General features: G+C 44.0%; 1 protein-coding gene across 1 annotated transcript in view; it reads left to right on the top strand.

The window, feature by feature from the left end:
- The first annotated feature begins 3,607 nt into the window (after positions 1–3,607).
- The window catches only part of USP7 (ubiquitin specific peptidase 7), a 69,342-nt gene continuing 53,104 nt past the window's right edge, over positions 3,608–19,845 (top strand). Inside the window, exon 1 of the mRNA XM_005522879.3 lies at positions 3,608–4,070. Coding sequence (XP_005522936.1) covers positions 3,989–4,070 — 82 coding nt within the window. The 5' untranslated portion in view covers positions 3,608–3,988. The remainder of the gene's footprint in view (positions 4,071–19,845) is intronic.

Genomic DNA, 19,845 nt, shown 5'->3' with positions numbered 1-19,845 from the left:
CCCCGGCTCTGCCCCGGTCAGGATCTCTCTCCTGGAGGGCGGAGGCACACAGACACACAGGGTTCCCGAAGGCTCAGCCTGGCCCACAAGCACGGGCTTGGGAGTGTTTTAAAAATAAACAGCCTGACTTGGATTTATTTTTACGTTTCAGGGAGGCTGGGGAGCAGGTCAGCCTCGCAAAACAAAGCCCATTTCTTCAATGGCATTTTAAAGACGATAGCAGCTCTTTAGCTCCATCTCTTTAGGATGACTAATGTGGAGGGAATGTGGCGAGGCCGCAGCCAGTCCCAGCCCTACTGACCCTGGCACACCCCGGGGATCCCCTGTGCCCGCTGAGCCACGGGCTGGAGCTGGCACAGGGAATCCCGGGCTCAGGTGCAGCCCCACCGGATCGCCCAGGGGACACAGGGGCCAAGGGGGACCGCGCTGGGAGACAGGGGAGAGGCCCAGCTTTAGAGAATATTCTGATAGTGGGTGTAAGAATTGAAAGGAAGGAGTGAAAAAGCAAGGACAAGAATGAAAGGAATGGATACCTTGACTCTATTCGCGATGTTCCAGCTAATGGTATTTACTCTAGCTTTTTGTAAATATCAGTAACCCACGCCAGAGCTTTGCCCAACTTTCCTGCACAAGGAATTTGCCGTCAGAACTCCAGTGGACAGCAGTCACAGGAGGATGTGGTGTGCAGCACAGAAACAAATTTGTAAGAAAATAGGAGGCATTTATGGATCAGCTGGATGAGAAAGCAATTTGGAATCAGAGCTGGAATGAAGGCAGTGGGAAGTGCTGGCAGCAGTGACATGGCCAGGTGGTTATACAGAGGTGACTGTCCTTTCCTCCAAAGGGCAGAGCCTTCGTGTCTTGTGCTGGAGAGCTGAAAATTCCAGGAGGGAGAGGCAAAGGGTCAGGAATATTCAGCAGAGGTATTATTCATGTAGTTAGGATAAAGTGTTAGCATTATGTTGAGATCTGGACTTCACCTTAGGCTCAATAGTTTATAAGATTTCTATTTCCTGCTTAGAAACAATGGAATCACACTGCTACAATCACTGGCTGATGGTATAAAATGCCTGCTATTTAATAATTACATAAGTGCATTTGATATTACTATATACCCATACTTAAAATTTATTCCCTCTTAAATATAAATACTTGAATCAATTCTGAATAGTTTTTTGCTATTTTTGCACAATATAAATGATACATTTTCATATGCCTTTTCAAAACATTTTGAAGTACTTTAGACCTTATTGTAGCTGGACTCTCAAAACATAAAGTCGACTTAAATTAGGAATATACAATCAAGTGCTGGATATTGATATGTTGCCTTCACAAACTAACGATGCATTGTTCCCACATGCAGCTAATGACAGGAAAATTCCTGCCTCTCTCTTCAATACTACCTTTTACACTTTTCCACAATAAAGGATTTGTACAGATGAATTTTGCACAATTTTTACTCCCCTAAAACAGTAGGAATTTTGGAACATTATTTCAACAATTTTGGAAAATTAGCTACCTTAAAATGAACTGAAGCTCAGAGAAGTTTTTGTATACAAAAGAATGTTTTTAAGGCTTATGGTAACATCAGCCTACAGTTAATTTTAGGCACTCGTTCTTTGCAGTAGTGAAATTGTTTTCCTCTGTTGTTGCTTGCCCACAAGCCCCATGTTGGTGGCAGAAGAACCAGGTAATAACCCATAGCCACCTCCTTGTTGTGACATACTGGTTCATCCTGTATTGGGGATCACTTGGAAGGGAGGATGGAGGAATGAGTTTAAACCTGTGTATGATTTAGGAGGTTGGAATGGAAGTTGTTAGGAAAGAGTAATTCTTCTGGGAAGTAATTATAGGGAAAGACTGGCAGTGGGGAACTCAAAGTTTAGGACATGAGGAGACTAAAGATACATGCATCAATCTCTGTCTGAACCTCTGTCCTAATCTTCCTCTTTTGCTGAGACAATGTAAACCCAGATTTGGCAGATTTGGCATGTTTTTGCCTGGATCAATAGCAATAAATAATTTCCAGATTTGTAATTAATTTTTCTTTAAAAAGCTTTTGAAAATTCAGAGAAACAGGGAAAGTCAGAATATACTTTTTGAGAGGCAAACTATCAAATTAAGTGCTTGTAAAACCTGATCCTCCCACTACTATCCTCATCTCTGCTTATTTTTCCATTTTCTAGACATGGAATTTACTTCTTAAGGCAGAGTTTCATACGCTACACTTGGAAATTATTTTCCTCCCCTGCCCATCCCTGTAGTCTCCTGTGCTGCTGAGAAACCAGACACATTGAATTTTCCCCTCAGATTGGTTTTGCTTTGCTCATTTTATAAACTAGAAAAACAAATAGTTTTAAAAATTCATTTATGTTCTTGCAGGCAGACCAGCACTTCTGCTTAGGTACATTTTCAGTCCCTTCAGGAGGCCCGATTTTGCATGTTCTGAGTCCTTCCCTTTGGAGAGTATCCTGCTGCCTGCTTCCCAGGATCCTGAAGTAAACACTGGACTGTTTAATGGAACTCTCCATGGCCTTCCAACTACACTTCCATCCTTAAATGAAGCTGCTTCCTTCATTACTTTAACCTCGGCCTGGGCCAGCCAGGTATTATTTATTCATCTGCACCCCTGCCTTCTCCATCCATCCTGGGAAAACAGACAGGTCTCTTAGGAGCGACTACATCCTCCAGACAAGGCCCATGAAAAAACAGCTGCATGCAGGCGAGGAACTGGCTTGTTTACAGTAGATTTTTCCCTTTCCACACATCACACAAATACGCCCTTTACCCGCCCGTCCATGCCGCACAAGCGGCAGCGGATGCCTGCCAGGGACGGGCCGAGGCCCGCTCAAGGCCCACCTCGGGCACGGCCCGGCCGAGCCCCGGCTCCGGCGGCAGCCCCGTGCGGGAGGCTCCGCCGTGAGCCCCCGCACAGCCCCACACCCGCGGGCCCGGGCGCAAGAGCCCGCGGGGCGCCGCCGGGGCGGGGCCGGGGCCCCGCGGGTCCCTCGCGAGGCGTTCGGTTTCGGTACGCGGCCGTGCGGGGCTCCCTCCGCTCCCCGCCCGGGCCCGCACGGAGAGCGCAGGGCGCGGCCTCCACCAGCCAGAGCCGGGGCGAGCAGCGGGGTCTCCGCCGCAGCGGCCGCGAAGGGCCGCGGGAGGAGCACAGAGCCGCGGCCGGGCAGGGCCCGGGGGTAGCGCAGAGCCGCGGCCGCGGCGCTCTCCGCGCAGGTGGCGGCGGCCCTGCGGGGGGGGCGCGGCGGCAGCGCCGGCCGGCCCCTGTCCCCGCCCCTCCGGCCCCCTGGGGCGGCGGCGGCGGCCGCGGCGCTGTTCCCCTCCCTCTCTCGCTCCCTCCCCGGCTGCGGGGCTGTTCCCCCTCATGCGGATGTGACATTTCACGGCGTTACCGCAGCCGCCATTTTGAGGCACAGAGCGCTGGCGGCGGCGGAGCGGCAGCAGCGCGCCGGGGCTCGGGCGACGGGGGCGGCCCGCGGGCCGGGGGCGGCGAGCCGGGCGTCGGCCAGCGGCGGTGCCGGGGCGCCGGGGGGGCGGGAGGGCACGGCAGGGGCCCCGCGGCGCCCCCCCGACTTCGCAGCGCCGCGGACACCTCGCCGGGGGAAGGGGAGGCGCCGGGCGCCGCCGGGCCCTGACTCCGGGTCTCCCGTTCCCCCTCCCGGTTCCCTCCCCTCCGGCCCCCGGGGAAGCCGCCGCCCCCGGCCGGTCCCTCCTCCCAGCCCCTTTTCCCCGACCGGGTGCCGCCGCCGAGATTGGGCGAATAGCGAGCAAATACGTGCGCGTCTCGCTGCCTCCGCCGGCGCCCCGCTCCCTACTCGCCGGAGCCCCGCCGCAGCCCCCCGAGCCGGGCGCCCAGTCCCGGCCGCTGCCGAGGCCCCGCCGCTCCTCCGCCCCTTCCCCTCCCGACACAGGCCCGCAGCCCCCCGCGGGAAAGGCCCAGCCCGCCGCCGCCGAGCCCCAGCCCCAGCCCGACATGAACCACCATCAGCAGCAGCAGCAGCACCAGAAGCCCGGGGAGCAGCAGCTGAGCGAGCCCGAGGACATGGAGATGGAAGGTAAAGCCGGGCAGGGCCCGCGCCCTCAACTCCGCGGAGAGTTTCCCCCTCGCCCCTCTGACCCGCTCCCGGGGCTCCCCCACCGCCGCGTCCCCTCGGGGATCCTGGGCCGCCCTCCGCGGTAAACACGCTCTGCCCGGGCCGCTCCTGCTGGCCCCGGCACCTCCGGGGCGCGGGGAGCGCTGCCCGGCGGGGTGCGGGGGGACGCCGGGGAAAGTTGCGATGCGGGGCCGGGGAAGGCGGCCCGGGGGGCTCCGCAGGAATTCGCACCGCGGGAGGGGGGAGGGCGCGGGGGAAGCGCCGCTACAAAAGGGGCCCCGCGCCCCCGGACCCTCGGAGCCTCCCGCCGGGCGTGGGGGCGAGCCGGGGGGGGCACGGGGGTCCGGTCAAAGTAGTTGCCGTGATCCCGGGCCAGGGTTTTGCCCGGGGCGAGGGAAGGGGACGCGGCTGTCGCGGGGCTGCCCGGCGGGGCGTGCGGGGGGCTGCAGCCCTGCCCTGCCCGGCCGCTCATTGTATGCAGGCAGCTACGCTGCTCGCCATTTTTAATTAACCCTCCTCCGAGGGTTATTTACAGAACCCGCTGCCGGCCGGGCCTGCGCGGGTCGGCGGGCAGCGCTGGCCATGTGTAGCGCCTGCACAGCCCGCGGCCCGCATCCTGCACCGTCATGCAGTTGCGCTGGCTCCATAAAGGAGGCACTACGTTTGCATGTTCCCTACCCCCGTCCGGTGTAGTCTCCAGTGGTGTCTTTAGCGGGGCCTTTTTTTTTTTTTTTTCCCCTATTTTTTTGCATTGTGGTGGTGTTTTTTGCACGCCCTGCTCTCCTCTGAACAACACCTTCCATCTGAATTTAACGCTGTAAAATTATTTTGGGCAAATGTACGGCAGGGTTTCGTTCCCAAAGGAAGGACGGCCACAGTGAGCTAGCTACTCGTTCCGATTGACTTGGAGGTCAAAATCACCAACTACCTAAATATCGTTTAGAACGCCTCGCTGTGAAGATGACAATTCTCATTCAGCTGTTTTAGTGAAGAGTGACATAATTAGTAGCCAGCACAAGATATTTAGCTTGAAAACGGGACAATCGACTTTACAAATGTATCTTTCTGCTAAATAATAGCCACTGAAATTGGGAGGAGTGAAGGTGTTTCAATGAAAGTTTGTCACAGTGACTGTGAGATTACATTTCAAGATAAGACAGTCATTACATAAAGCCTGGCTTTTTAAAACATAAGTGTTTATTTTATAAAATAATGGCTAAAAGTTATTTACTATCTAAGTTACTCTTAAGTTCTGTTTTATTAAAATCTCCAGATTGATGTTTCTATACAATGGGACAAATATGGAAAAGGAGGTGTTTTAAAATATATCTCCTATTTGTATACATACAAATATTAGCATCTTGTGGGTTACAGTTTCCAGCAGATTGTTTGATAGTTATTAATAATCTGCATTTTCTCAACGTCCTCTTCAAGTCCTTTAGAATATTGACCATGTTTACTGTTTTTATTTTGGATTTTGTGGGCTGGATGCTCTACTATGCTGGGCTCACTGTGACATGCTGGACATTTTTATGCAGTTTAAGGGAACTTCTGGATCGCACCACCTCTGCCATTGGGAATACAGTAGTTCAAAATACATGCAGAAATATTGTCATGGTTGTGAAAATCATGCTGGTGGCCACCTCCATTGGAGGGAAGAGTCTCTGCATATGTCAGCATAGTGACACTGAAAATACATCATTGTCTCAGAGATCTATTTCAAATCTGCTAGACCACATACAGCTGATTCCAACTGATATGACAAACTTGGTATTTTTTGAGACTTTACGGAACTGTCCATTTACGTAAAAACAAAACCAGTTAAGTTTAGCCTTTGGAGGTTTATTCCCATGCTTGATTTTTCTTACAGAAACATGTTAATTTTACCAGACTGCAGAGATCAGATTATTGCTAACTTTTATTAAAAGTTGACATCATGGGTATATATTAATTTAATGTGTAAAACAGTGTTCATCATCTTAATATATGGGTGTTTGTTCTTTCTTTAGGGATGTTTTCAAGCAGTGAGGAAAAGACTTAATAACATGTAGTTAGCTTAATTTTAACATGCACAGAGCAGTATTGGATGCCATTCTTCAGTGAGTGATCACATTAGATTTAGGAGGCATGTGAAGAATGCACAGTGGAAAATTGCACATCTTGATTTTAAATTACTTGAAGGTTTGCTTAGTCTGTGTACAGCTACACTAGATGAACAATTTTTAAAGAGTGAAATAACAATTTCAGATGTAGTAATCGAAGTGTGGAATTAAACTCTTCAGGGTTGAATCAGATATGGTATTTTGAGTGTTTGCTCTCATGTCCCTGTTTTTCCCCTCCCCTTTCCCTTATGACTAATTTACTCTTCCTTGATGAACTCATGAACGCTCTGTGTAAATGAAAGTGCTACTGGACAGGGCTTTTGGACTTCACGAGGAATGAAGACATTCCCTTTAGAAAGAAAAATTAATCTGTGCATCACTGAGGAGAGAAGCAGTGACAGCCGTGGTAAAGGCCAGGTACATGCTCAGCAGGACCAGGGTGATGTGGCCTCACTGCTTTGCAGTACTTGCTGCAATGCTGTTGTGTTACCAGTCACCCCTTTGTGTATTTAGTCCTGTTACCTGTGGGTGTTAGTAATCAGCTTTAGCCTTACTGGCACTTGCCAGTAGTAATATGTGGACAGAGAAACTTTAAATTTCAGAGCACCATGGGGGTTGTGTCCCTGTAGCTGAAGGCAGCTACTTCCAAAGCTGAAGGGACACTTGGACAACACAGTGTTTGCTGCTGGTTGTCCCCTCGTGTGCCACACCAGCAGTTGAGCTACTGCACCTCCCTGTGACTACTTTACAAATTATTACAAACACAAAGTGAGGGGTTAAAATGCAGCTCAGGTTGTTAATTGGGTTCACCCTGCAGCCCCATTTAGTGTTGTGTGAATGTGGTGGGGGTTTGGCATTGGGGCAGGAAGGAACAAGAAGGGCAGCTTTAAGTAGCACAGATGCTGACAATTACTTGGCCAAATTCTGTCACTGGTCCTGGATTCTGTGTGCACCCCTCATTTATTCACTGCTGCATAAAAGCATGTGATTCTGGCTGCCTTGGCTGCCTTTGGGCCAAAAAAGAGTGGGAGTGTGCAGATGAGCCGTTGGTGCCTGGGTGTTAGATAAATTAACAGTTTGGGGTGGTGATTAGTAAATTATCCTGTGGAAATTCTGAAGAGTTTATTTGTATGCTAAATACATTTAGTGGAAGAAATAAATAGTAGTTTTTTCTGTACTGTAAGTAGCGTGTGTAGTTTGCTTTATCATGCAAAGAATTAGGGCTCTAGCGCGTTGCTAGTGAGTTGCTCTATAAAGTGTAATTGAATCCAAGTCTGATACTTTATATATGCTTCCTCTGTAACATCTTTTCACAAATGTGTGAACTTCAAAGAACTCGACTTAATACAAATCAACAGTTATTGCATAGAATTCTTCCATGAAAAGTCTCATTTGCAGTTTAATAACCGTAAGTTTCCCTTACTTATAATTTGAATCTGTTTTGTTTTAGGTTCAGCCTCTGCCTGTAGTTCCATAGGTATGTGTGTTTCTCATTAGGAAAGTTTCTTTCCTGAAGTAGCAACAGAGTGTCACAGGCAGGGAACATGCAGTGACTGTTAGTTCAGGTTGCACACTTGTGTTCTGTCCTTGTGGGACAGCCTCTCAGGCAGTGCTAGCTTTTAAGTTTTCCCTTAGTTTGGGCAATTTAAAATTTAGACTTGAATTTCAGGTGGAATGATGCAAGATATGTACAAAAAAAACCGCATGAAAAATCTGACATGTCTGTGTGTATGTGAAAAGTTCAAAATCACACTGTTTTGCAGTTTCCCTGCAAAGTTTGTGCTTCTTGCTTGTTCCTGTTCTGCTCATTACTGACAGAATTTGCTAGATTTCAGGCCCACTGTGGAATACTGGTCTCAAATACTTAAATTATTTTTGTCTGTCTTCTGAATGCTTGCTTCCCTCCCATATTTTGTCCTCATTAGTATTCTCAATTCCTGGCAATTTAATGTCATTTGCATACATAGCACAGTGTTCACTTCTTTTTCTGCTTGCTTCTATGCCTTCCTCCTGAAGGCCTGTCTCCCTCTTTTTCCCTGCACTCCTTTGCTGTCTTCTGTGTTGTTTGTGACCAGGTGGTGATAAAATGGGGCTATGTGTTTGAGAGAATATGCAGACTAATTTCATTACACAGCTGTGGGAATCTGTTCACGTGTCCTTCCTGTCTCTTCTCTCCAGCGTTTTCCATAAAATAGATGATGGTCAAGCAAGGGAATATAAAAATGCTGATGCAGTGGGCAACAAGCAAAATTAGGTTAATTCTGGGGTTATACCTAGAGCAAAGAACCAGGCCCAGCCTCTTACTGCCAGTAATGGTCATGTTTGGTACCTCTGGAAACAGCTTGCTTGGCCTTGGGAAAAGATGTGCATTGGATCATTCTCAAGTAGCCACTTCATGCCAACCAGGAAAACGGCCTTGGTGGCTTCTGAAGAGCACAGGCTATGTCTGGAGTTCCCTCTGTGCATTCTCCATAAACTGACTTCTCAGTAAGTTGTCAGATTTAGTAAACTCTGTGTGAAGAAGTGGAAATAGTGGAATAGTGGAAAATGTATGCAGGCTTCAGACAGAAGTGTGATTGCATGCTCCTCAGGATGAGCTGCGTATCTCAGACTTCCTTGCAGCGCTCCAGTTGTTCCACCCTAATTTGGAAGTAGTAAAAAGTGCTCCCTGTTGTTTCTCAGGAGTTAAATGAAGTAGCAAGCAGTCAAGTTGTGTGATGAGAAGTAATAAGAGCCCAAACTACTTTAAAAAAGCAGGTGAAGATAGTTGCTTAAAACTAACCAAATCAGTTTAATTGCTGCAAAGTAATTTATCACAAGAGAATCTAAACAGTGCATCCAGCCTGTAGTAGTTAAACCAGTTTAGCCAGTACATCTTGCATGACATCATTCGATATTTGGGGTAAGGGTGAAAATGAACTAGTTTAAAGCTTGTGAAGCATCCAACTTTTCTTGAATGATAATAAATTTAAAATAGGACATTGTTTGCTTTAGTTTGTGCTTTGAGGTGTCTCAGATCAGTTGCTTTAGTTTGACTTTGTGTCTTGGGGCTTTAGGGCTTAGGGCTGTTGATTGTGAGGGAGAAAAATATTGAGTGCCTTGCAAAAGAAGTTATTAGCAATCCATAGCAAGTGTGCTTTTTCCTCTGAAATATATATGTGTATTAATATATTCAAAATCTGCTGCACGCTGATTTGACATTACCAGCAACAAGGTTAACAGTTATTATAAAGTGATCTGACAAATAGAAGGGGGGCTGGAGACGGGCTATCATGTTTGTCAGGTTATTAAATATATAATGTTGTTTTCTGAAACATTTCTGTTGGTCACTTAATGTATTTTGCTGCAGTGGTTATAGCATTTTAATTTCATATAGTAGCAAAAAGAGTGAAAGTGCACTTAGTGGCAATGGCTATAGCAGAATCTGTGTGTATTGTTGCAGGCTTAGACTGCAACATTTTAACATTTCTGCTAATCAATTTATTTTTTATCTTGCTTTTCTGATTGTAATAAAACTATTTCTATAAGTTTAGAAATATTGAATAGGGTTTGAATGACTTTCCAGCAAAATGAAGAATGGTCAGCTTAGAAATAGTGTCTTATTCTGACTTGGATTTTTCTAGATTCACTAGAAGGCTGAGATTTTGTTGACTAGAAGTAATTTGGCTTGTGGAAATTAGTAGATGGATTTCGAAAATACTATGCTGACTATTTCCAGTTTGGGGAAGACAGTGTTAGTGTTACTGTGGTGTCTTATGAATCTTGGGGATTCTCTTCAGAATTTAAGAATACATTCGAAAACTGTTTTATACTGGACTTGATATGATCTAGAATATCAGTTTGATTGTTCAGTGTAATAGCATGGGCATATTTGTTAGGCAAAATGTATTAAAAATATGGAGATTAAGTGATAAATTTTGAGAAAATTTAAATTCCATGCTGTAATCAATACAACATAGCTCAGTTAGTGTTTTTAATTGCTCTTTGGCAGCTGTTCTAAACATTACTAAAATAAGTCTTTCCTGACCCATATAATAGTGAAGATTTAAACAAAACCATCATGCTCTCTAGCATCAAATGTCTTAGGAGAACAGGATGTTCACTGTCTGCAAACCTGAGTTCTCCCTGACTGCAGCTGTAAAGTGAGCTCCAGAGTGATGCCACTCAGAGAAGTTGTGCCAGGAGCATCCTGCTTAAATTGAGGAAGAAAAAACACTGTTCCCTCAGCCTGTTCTTGCATATGTGCTGGTGTATGGATCTAGACAGTCTCCCAGGTGTCCTGGACACCATCAGCTTTTCTGCACCATAAGCTTCCCCCCGGCTGGCACTCCAAAGCATAATGCAAGCCAGAGGAAGACAATGTGGACAGTGAGCTGGAATGTCATATGAGGAGAAAGTTCAAAATAGATTTTTTTTTATAGCAGTACTGCAGTGTTTTGCAGCCTAGGAGAGGTGATGAGTTTTTTTTATATAGTCACATCTCTTGGATATGCAACATAAAATTGCTGGGAAACAGAACTTGGAGCTTTATGTTGTGTGTTAAGAGGTTTAATGCACTCCAGTAGAATTTGATTTAAATGCAGAAATCTGTGAAAATTATTAAAGTAATTTTTCATAATTTCTCTTTTCCTAGTGTAAATAGCAAAGGAAGTGTAGGAGTATCATTGGTGTTCACTGAGCTCTAATCTAGATCATCTGATGATTTCACAAGGTGCAGTGTAAGGATGTTTTTTAAGGTTATGGCATCTCCAGCTGAGCATGTGTATTTTGGTAAGGGCCTAAAGACAGTTCTGGTTTAGGGTTCTAAGTGTGACATTATCCTAATACAACAATTTGATGAATCTCTGCCTTGTTTCAAAAAAGGAACGGGTGTATTTTCCCACAACAGAGATTTTCATCCCCATGCATTTCAGTGAGTTTTCTGATATTTCTGATACTGTTCAGCAGAACTTTGGTGGAGATTTTGGTAAAAGTGTGAGAGTACCTGTTAAAACTTAGTGATGGTTTTAAACTCCAAGTACAACTTAGGAGGTTTATATTCTTCCCGATAGATAGATGAGGCATTAGTGGTGTAAATTGATTTCATAAAACACCTAGTCATTGAAATAAAAATGTACAGATGTTACATCTATCTTCAGTAGATAAGGTAACAAATTATGTTATTTATTTTAATATATGATAGTTAAGAAGGGAGAAATCACATTTTTAAGAGGAGAAACAGACTTCCCAGTATAAGACCAACATGTTGTTGTGGGAGGAAGCCACCCTGTCCAGGCACTGGGGCAGCTGTGCCACCCTCTCTTGTTGCTTCCATGTGCAACTGAGCCCGTATTCTTCAGCAGAGGAGGAGGACTGCTGGGTAGGTGCTTTGAATTTGCCCATGTTCTGCAGTTCTCCCACTGTGCTGGACATGGTTGTGGCAGTGGCAGAGGGTTGTATGCCAGCATTCCAGTGTGCAGGTATTGGGATCTGAAGGTTGGCCACCCTGGGCCTGGGATCTGTATTTCCACGCATCACTGTTTTGCCCACCTGATGTGGTAAGGGAACCATTATGGATCTGGTCCTACCAGGCTGTCTCAGCTCCCTGTTATGGCTGTGCTGTTTAGCACTATGCAGTTTTTGGACAGTAACCTGTTGGCTTTTTAGTCTTGACTGTCTCTAATTGCTTGAGAAGAATGAAGAGATTAAGAGTGAACATTTTATCTTATTTCTATTATTTTTTTTCTTCCCCCCGCTCCATCTGAAAATGCATGTTGTCTTAGTCAAGATGGAATTCTGAATCCTAGTACAGGGGCATGGTGATTTCTGCATCATCTTTGTTTTTTTTTTCTAAGACCTGAGATCATTTCATTTGGAGGTGGGGCAGAACTTGGATTCTTCTTTCCTGCTCACAAATCCAGACAGCTCTCTTGATGCAGCCACCTCTTTGCTGCTTAGTAGTTGTGAAATGTGACTCAGTTACTTATCACCAGATATTTCTGGTAACCATGATCAGGTAACAATTTTTAGGCACAAGTTTTCCTTCGGAGTGTATCTTAATTCTTCCAGTTGGATAAATGGTTAATTTGCTTCTGTTACAGATGTTGGAGCTGACTGGACACTCATGCTGCTGTGCGGGTATACAGGCTTCAGGTCCTAGGACAATGTGATGTGTACTTGTTGTAAAAGGAAATTTGCTTATACAGAGTCTGTGTGAAACTTTTACTGTTCATTAAATCAAGCTAAGGATTAGTTAGATTTCCTTCCTCCTTGGGAATAGCAAGGAACTGACCTCTTCTAAAGAATTTTTCACCTGGTTACGTGTTAGTTGCTTAATAATGTCAAGGGGTGAACCTAATTCTGGAGAACAGGAGAAACCGTTAGAAGTTTGAACACAGAGATAACTCAAATGTGTCTGTATATTATATGAATTAAACAGTGGGTCACAAGGCATGTACAAAACCCTCCCTGCTAGTAGCAATTAGAGTAGTCATGTTTCACAATTTCCATCTGCTTTCCTCTCCTTCTCATTCTTCCTGTGTGGCTTTCACCTCCTCTATTTCAGTCTTTCAAATACTTCTTGCACGCTGCATCAAAAAAAAAAGTCCCCTTAGAACCTAATGTAATACTTGGTAATATTTCTGTCATGCCACAAAGGTAACCATAAGCTTATGTGCTGGGCTTTTTTTGGTTTTTTTTTTCTTCCTAAAAGTGTCCTTATGGTTGAGGAATTAAAAAAAGAAACAGTAAAATCAACCCCAAATCTGCCAGAACTAAAAACTGACTAATATTTTTTTTTAAAGTAGTTAATTCTGAAAGTTTAACCACAGAATTTTATAATCATTTTTTTCCTTCAAATATACTTCAGTTCCATATTGATTTTAAAGTATTTTCTTATCCTCAGCAGATTTGTCTTGTTTTTTCAACATATTTTGTTCATCAGGCTCACGCATTGACCTAATACCTGTGCCCTGGAGTGTATCACCCAAAGCAGGAGAAGGTGAAGGCTGGTGAAGACATCCTGGGAAGGATGTGGTCCTTACTGGGAAGGATTCTTGTGGCTTCCCTCTGAAGGAGGGAAAGCTGTGTTGCTCCTTTGCTTATCAGCAGAGCTTTGCTGGGGAAACCCTCTTGATTTTGATAATTGCACAGATTAATGGGAAAGTAATTAGAAAGTTGCACAACAATGGATCTCATTGTGCCTGTGTCAGTTGCCTGTTGATAAGCCATGACTGTTGTGTCCCCTGTGCTTGGCTGGAGATCAGGAGTCAGAGCCAGGGGCTCTTCAGTCCCTGCAGCTGAGCAGGAGCTGAGCTGGCTCTGGGGCATGTTGGGGTGTAGAGGTGGGACTGAGCCTGTTGGCATTGCCACTGAAGAAGGGTGTGTGGAACCTCAGCATCTGTCTTTAGACTTTTAAACTCGGGATAAAAACACTTCAGCTTTATTGGTCAGTGACCTCTCTTGCTGGATTAAGAAAACATTCAAACTAATTCTGTAAGACCTTTCAGCATCCTACAGTTAGAGTGAGCTGAATGCAGTGAGAGCCCATGCCTCAAATAGCAACTAACAATTAAAATGAGCAAAAATTTAGATATTATATGCCATATTTGAAGAGCAAAACTGAGGTCAAACCCAAGAACAATATGTTATTCCTTGTAGTAAAACTTACTCAAGGTCTGAACGTGAGCTATGGGAGCCTTACTTATCCAAATGTGTAAACACTTCCTTTTGCTGAAGAAGCTGTACCAGTAGCACTGAATTCAACACAGATTGCATCTTGAAGACCCATTCTGTTCAAGATCATTATTAGTAGTAGTAGTAGTAGTAGTATTACCTGTCTTTTGCTTAAAGTAGCCTAGCAGAAGCCCACTTAGCAGGTGTGCATCCTTGAACTCTCTGGAGCCAGAGGTATCTCCCACATCCAAGGAGTCTCTTGACTGGTACAGTGTCAGGTGGCTGTGCAGCAGTCCAGCTGAGAATAATGCCTGCAAGAAAGAGGAACACTAACCCAAAATTGAGCACAAGCTGCAGGGAAGGTCCTTGATTTTGGTCTGGGCACCAGACTTCATTTTGTCAGATGACTTTTACATGCTGCTGAGAGCCAGGGGAAGAGTTGTTTCTAGTTCACTTTAATGTTGCTACAGAGAAGAGGTTGTCTTCTAGAGCAGGGTTTTTTGACCTCTGTGCTTCCCTTTTGCCTCCTTGCTCATAAGGAGATGAATGAAGATATCTGAATTTAAAATAACTTCCTTATTTTGTGTTTATTTTTAACCTAGCTCAGTTCACTGGTCTGCTTTATTGTTTGGCCCCCAGACAAGTGGGTCAACTGTACTGAGGAGGCAGGAGTAGGAGAAAATTCTTAAGCCATTAATGGCTTCTATAAGTTGTTTTTAAAACATACCCAAGACCCTTTATGGGGCACCTGGACCTGTCTCTTCCCCAAGAAATGCATTGTAGGGCCATAGAAAAGTTCCAAAGGTATAACATCCAAGTTTACAGAGCTCTTAGTGCAGACACATGGTTTTACCATTATAAAAATTGAATGTTGTTCACACTTCTGGGGGTGAAATTGTTCCTATTAGAGGTCTGCTTCTGAATGTCTTCACTTCTTTTACTTATTTTTTTCTGTTCTTCCCACAAGGGTATTCCTTATAGCTTAATATAGTTTCTTGCATTTTCCAACTTGGAGATATACCTGAAGGGTCTTCAGTTTTTTCACCTGTATAAAGTAGGTTACTGTTCTCTGATTCAAGTACATATTAAAAATTCAAACAGTTATCTAATTTAAATTATAAATTTAAATAATGATATAAAGTATAAATTTAAATAATAATTTCAATTAAATTATGATCTAAATGTATTTGTGGGGCTTTTAGTCTCCTGTCCAAGTTGTCTTTTCATGTGGGATAAAAATTTCCAGCTTGCATTCAGACCTGGAGTTGGTGTTTATTGCAGCTGTTTGATCAGCCAAGGTTTCTGGCCAGTGTAATGGTACTAATTTAAATAGGAGACATTGCTTCCTGGAATATGTTGTATTATAAAGGTTTTTAGCAGGTGTGTTAGAAGCAGAGAGTTTCAGAGTTAACCTGCTTCCTGATCTGGAAAGCTTGCAGAAGAAGATGCATGAAATTTCTGTCACTTTGGATTCAGCTTAAAGTGTGCCTATTGCTATTAGCATCACATTCACAGGTTAGACCTAAGAAGGTAAAACTGGCTTAGAACTGATGAGCTTAATGCTAGACAGGGTCTAGTTAGCATAGCTGGAGCAAAATGTTGGCAGAGATTACCTGGACTAATGCTAATTTTTGATCTCTCATTTTTAATATACCTTGAAATGCACATTAACCACCTCAGTTGCATGCTTTATTAAATCAAAGGATGGGTGTACAATAGAAGTATTTAAAATTTTGGCAGCATACAGCTTTGTAAATAGATATTTGTGTTTTCTGGAGTAAGAAATTTTTTTAAGTAAGTGGAGTTGTTGAGCAATTATGGTTGATTTCTACCCTAGATATGGACTGTTGCCTTCTGTGAGAAGCTAGCTAAACTCTTGGTGTTGTAAACCTGCTGCTGGTAGTGTGCAGTTTTGATTTCTACATCATGCTCAGAAATTTGGGGGGGGGTTGCTTCTCCAGTGGGGATGTACTGCACCCCATAGGCAGTTAATGTGGCCCCTGTCCTGTTCCTGACAGCTCTCCTTCCCAGCGAGCCATCTCCCAGCTGGGTGACCTGTTAGGGTGGCAGGACACTGCTCTGTGCCCCTTTGTTTCCCAGGTGAGGGTGCACCAAAGGCAGAGGAAGGGCTGCTTGGGAGGAGAAGCGTTGAAAATACATAACTGCTTCCAGAATAAAAACTGTGCCCTACCTCCTGGTCCAGTTCAGAAGGGTACCTGGAGAAGTGGGCAGCTGGGAAGAATGCCTTGTTATTGGTTGCAGCCTTGTCTAGGTGTTCTTTGGACCTGAACAGAGGAGAGGCTGAAGGGATACCTGCTCCTTTTTCCTGCTGCTGCTGAGAAAGAAGATGGTTTGTTAACTGCCTGCCAGGCAGGGAGTGGTGCCAGTGCTCAGCTAACATGGAATTTTTAGTGGTATATGTTCACTTCAGAAGTTCAGCTTACATTCAGAAGATGCTGTATACTTGGCTGTGTTGAGTGGGCTTGAATTTTCTGGGAGCTGGAATGCTTTCCTCACCCTACTGTTTTCCTTTCCCATGTTAATTCACTCACCAAGATCTGTAAATCCTGTAGTGGTTGAATGCATGCAGATGCCTCCTTGATCTGCAGAGAAATTTGGACTGTCTCTGTAATCTTCAGCAGCAACAAAAGCTGTTTTAAGATGCTATTTTAATGGTAGTTCAGCACCTGAATATACCTGAATAATTTGATTTATGGCCTACCCAGATTGCTTAATCACTTTCTGTGTTGTAAGATTTGGGAGAAAATACAATTTGCTGTAGATATGCCACTTATAGTGGTGAGAAATACCTTCTCCTTTCCACAGAGTTCTACCAGCTCTTTGAGATGTCTGTTTTCAAGCAACAATAATAAAATATAAGGATTGGAGTTAAGGTGTTTGAGCTATACTGAAGTGCATTTTACCATTTTTAAGAAGTTTGTAGAGCACCAGTGAGATAGCAGGAGCCAGCAGGCCAGGAACAGCTCTTGTGTGCACATCGTGTACCTGCCATCTGTGTACATCATGTACCTGCCGAGGTTTTCACTCATCCTCTCTGTATTTCTGAACAAAAGTCAAAAACTGAAAACCCTTAATGCCCTAGATGCTTTTTGTCTCCTGGTTTTCTTTCTGTTTCCCCCTGAAGATAAAGCATCATGAAGGTTACAGACCTGTGTAAGCGCAGATTCTGATTGCTGGATGTGGAAAAACTATTGCTATTCCTGTTCAAGATCTGGCCAGACCAAGTACACTAGTATGTGAAATAAAATGTAGGGTCATTTCTTTGATTTCAGATAAAGTATTTATGTAAATCAAGTATTACAATAATAGGGTTGGTAATACTAAAATAATCCTAAATAAATACCAGTACTACTGTTTCTGATTTATTCCTCATGTACCAAACAGTGTGAAAGCTGTATCCTTGTTGAGTCAATCTGATTGCATTGTTGTTAAAACTGATAACAAAAATCTCATGGAAACTCTGCACATCCAGCAGACTTTTTTCTCTAAAAAGAATGTCATAGTTGTCCCTGGAGCAGCAGTTGTAACATGCAGTTAATGCAGTGCAGGCAGTGCTGTTGTGTAGCAGGAGTTTGTCACTCCATGCTGGTTCTTAATCTCGGCTGCAGAGGGATGCCAGGATTCTGCTGGAGTGCCTGGGACCAGTGTCTTGAGTTTGACTTCATGTGTGCAAATGCATGGGGGATGGACTTATTGGTAGATGTGGAATAATCTTTCCTCTTCCCCAGTAGCTGGAGCTCAGCATTCAAGTGGAAGTTCCCTGTACAGCTTAGTAGGGTGAGCTCAGAGTTGTGCCTGAGAAGGAAATTTGCAGGGATTTGGAATATGCTCAAACTTCAGGGGTAATGGAGACAGGGAATTGGAATCACTACTGGCATTGAAATCCTTACATTTGTAGCCTTTCTTTTTGCTTGAGAAATTAGTGGAGTTGATCTGCAAATAGGATTTGCAGAAAATAATAAAAATACCCTTCCCCGCAATTATAAACCCAAATTTGGCTGTGGGCATTGGATGTGTTAGGTATGATGGCAATAGCAAAAGCTAAAACCAGGTACCTGTAAGTTAACTGAAAGGTGTTTCTCTTTTTTCTGGGGTCATTTATTCTGTGTCAGCACTTTGAAGTAAAAACTTTAATTTTCAAAGAAGAGGCATTTGCAGTGTTTTGAACACTGAACACCTTTTTATCTTGCATTGTGCAATCCAGCAGTAGTGGATGTGGTATTTTCCCTGTGTGTGTGCAGCCTGGTCCTTGGGATGCATTGCCTATCTCCTGCAATTCAGCTGCAGGTGGCTTAAATCCCAGGGCCCTGCTTTGAGAAGGGCAGTATGGGGGGGCCTATGACTTGATAGAAGTTTTCTGATAAAATCCCAGAGATCTCTAGCATCCCACAGATTATCATCTAGATGTTTAGAGAAATATCTTGTTTACCCAGATTGTCAAAGTGAAACAGAAATATACTCACCCTGTCGTCTTGTCTGTGTTTCTCTCTTTTTGGTCTTGTGGGGTTTCTTTGATCTTAAAGTTTGCTGAAAGTGCATCGATAATAAAACGTACATAGGGACATTAAAATACCTGAGCTTGGCCATATGAATTAGTAGTGTATGTTTATTTTAACATTTTTATGGTCAAAGGATGTAATGGGGGAAAAAGGTACATCTGCTAGGTAAAAATCTAGACAGTGTGTTGTGTCTAATAGGGTTTGTGAACAAGCATAAACAGGTAAAAACTCCAGTTACATGTGCATAAATAAATTTCCTGTTGTGTAGCTTAGGTGTTTGGAATATGCCAGTGTTGTGTTACCACCCGGATAAACACAGCACTGCCACTTGTAGGTACCACCTGGTTTCTGTAGGTAAGATAACTGAATATTCTTTCAAAGGGTTGGTTTGGTTCTTTTGCTAGTTGAGAGCTGTGTCACAGAGAGTGGCTTCTCCTCCCTGATAACCTCCAGCAAAATAACTGAAGTAACCATTGTCTTTTCAGTCTTTGTCTATTTTATCTTCTTTTTAAAAATTGTCTTTTATATCTCTGCTTATTTTTTATTGCAAAGACACAATGTGTGTCCCTTCCTTTCTTTCAGAGAAAAAGTTTCCCCTTCCGGAAGGGATAACAGTTGCAGTTAAATTATTACTGTCTCTAGTAATTCTTAAATGCTGCTCTAATTCTGACTTTGACCAATAATATCTGGAGTTTGTTTCAGGTTTGGGTGAGACCAGACTGTAATGGCATTTAAATTGTAACTCTCTGCTTCAGTTCAGTTAGTTTAGTCCCTTTTCAGTGAAAAACCTGCAAATAATGCACATTAATTGTAGATACTTTGGTTTTGGTATGTACTTCTGTTTCTTCAGCAAGATCTCTTAAATCATGTCCTCTCTGCTTCTGAGAGAAGGAACATCCTTATGGCTTCCCAATTGATTTTTTTTTTTGTGAAAAAAGGTCTGGAGCTAAGGAAGTGCCAGGAATTACATACTAGAGAGTTTGTGGTGTACCTCTGTGTTTGGGTTTATTTTTCTCTTCTCTCCCGTGATCCACTGCCAGGCACTATCCCATGCTCACACCCCTTCAAGGAAAACTCTTAGCAGTTTTAAAGTCATGGAAAAGCAGTCCAGGAAAAAGAGAGGCAAGGAGGGTCCAGTAGTGAGAACGACTGCTAAAAAAAAATAAAAATCTGCTTTTGTATGCTCCAGAGATATACTGCAAATAATGAGAGCTGTGGGGTAAAAGTTGTAGCAGGAAATGTAAATGGACTAACTGGAGCAAAAGAAGTGTGAGTAGTGAGGGTTTCCGTCCCAGCTGTGTGCGAGGCTGTAGTGGCTGATGATGACACAGACCACAAAACGCTGCATTACTACAGAGAAAAAGACAGAGTTTGGGGTAAACTTAAGGGACTTTGGGTTGTCCTGAGACAAAGGAAGAATCATTCATCATCAATAGGATAAGGAATTTGAGATACAGCTTA

The sequence above is a fragment of the Pseudopodoces humilis genome, chromosome 18 (assembly GCF_049639895.1).
Source record: "Pseudopodoces humilis isolate 2021_Gansu_Grassland_sample_001 chromosome 18, ASM4963989v1, whole genome shotgun sequence".
In the NCBI taxonomy this organism is placed as follows: Eukaryota; Metazoa; Chordata; class Aves; order Passeriformes; family Paridae; genus Pseudopodoces; species Pseudopodoces humilis.
The sequence above is the reverse complement of the archived record's forward strand: the minus strand, read 5'-3'. Positions and strand labels throughout refer to the sequence as shown.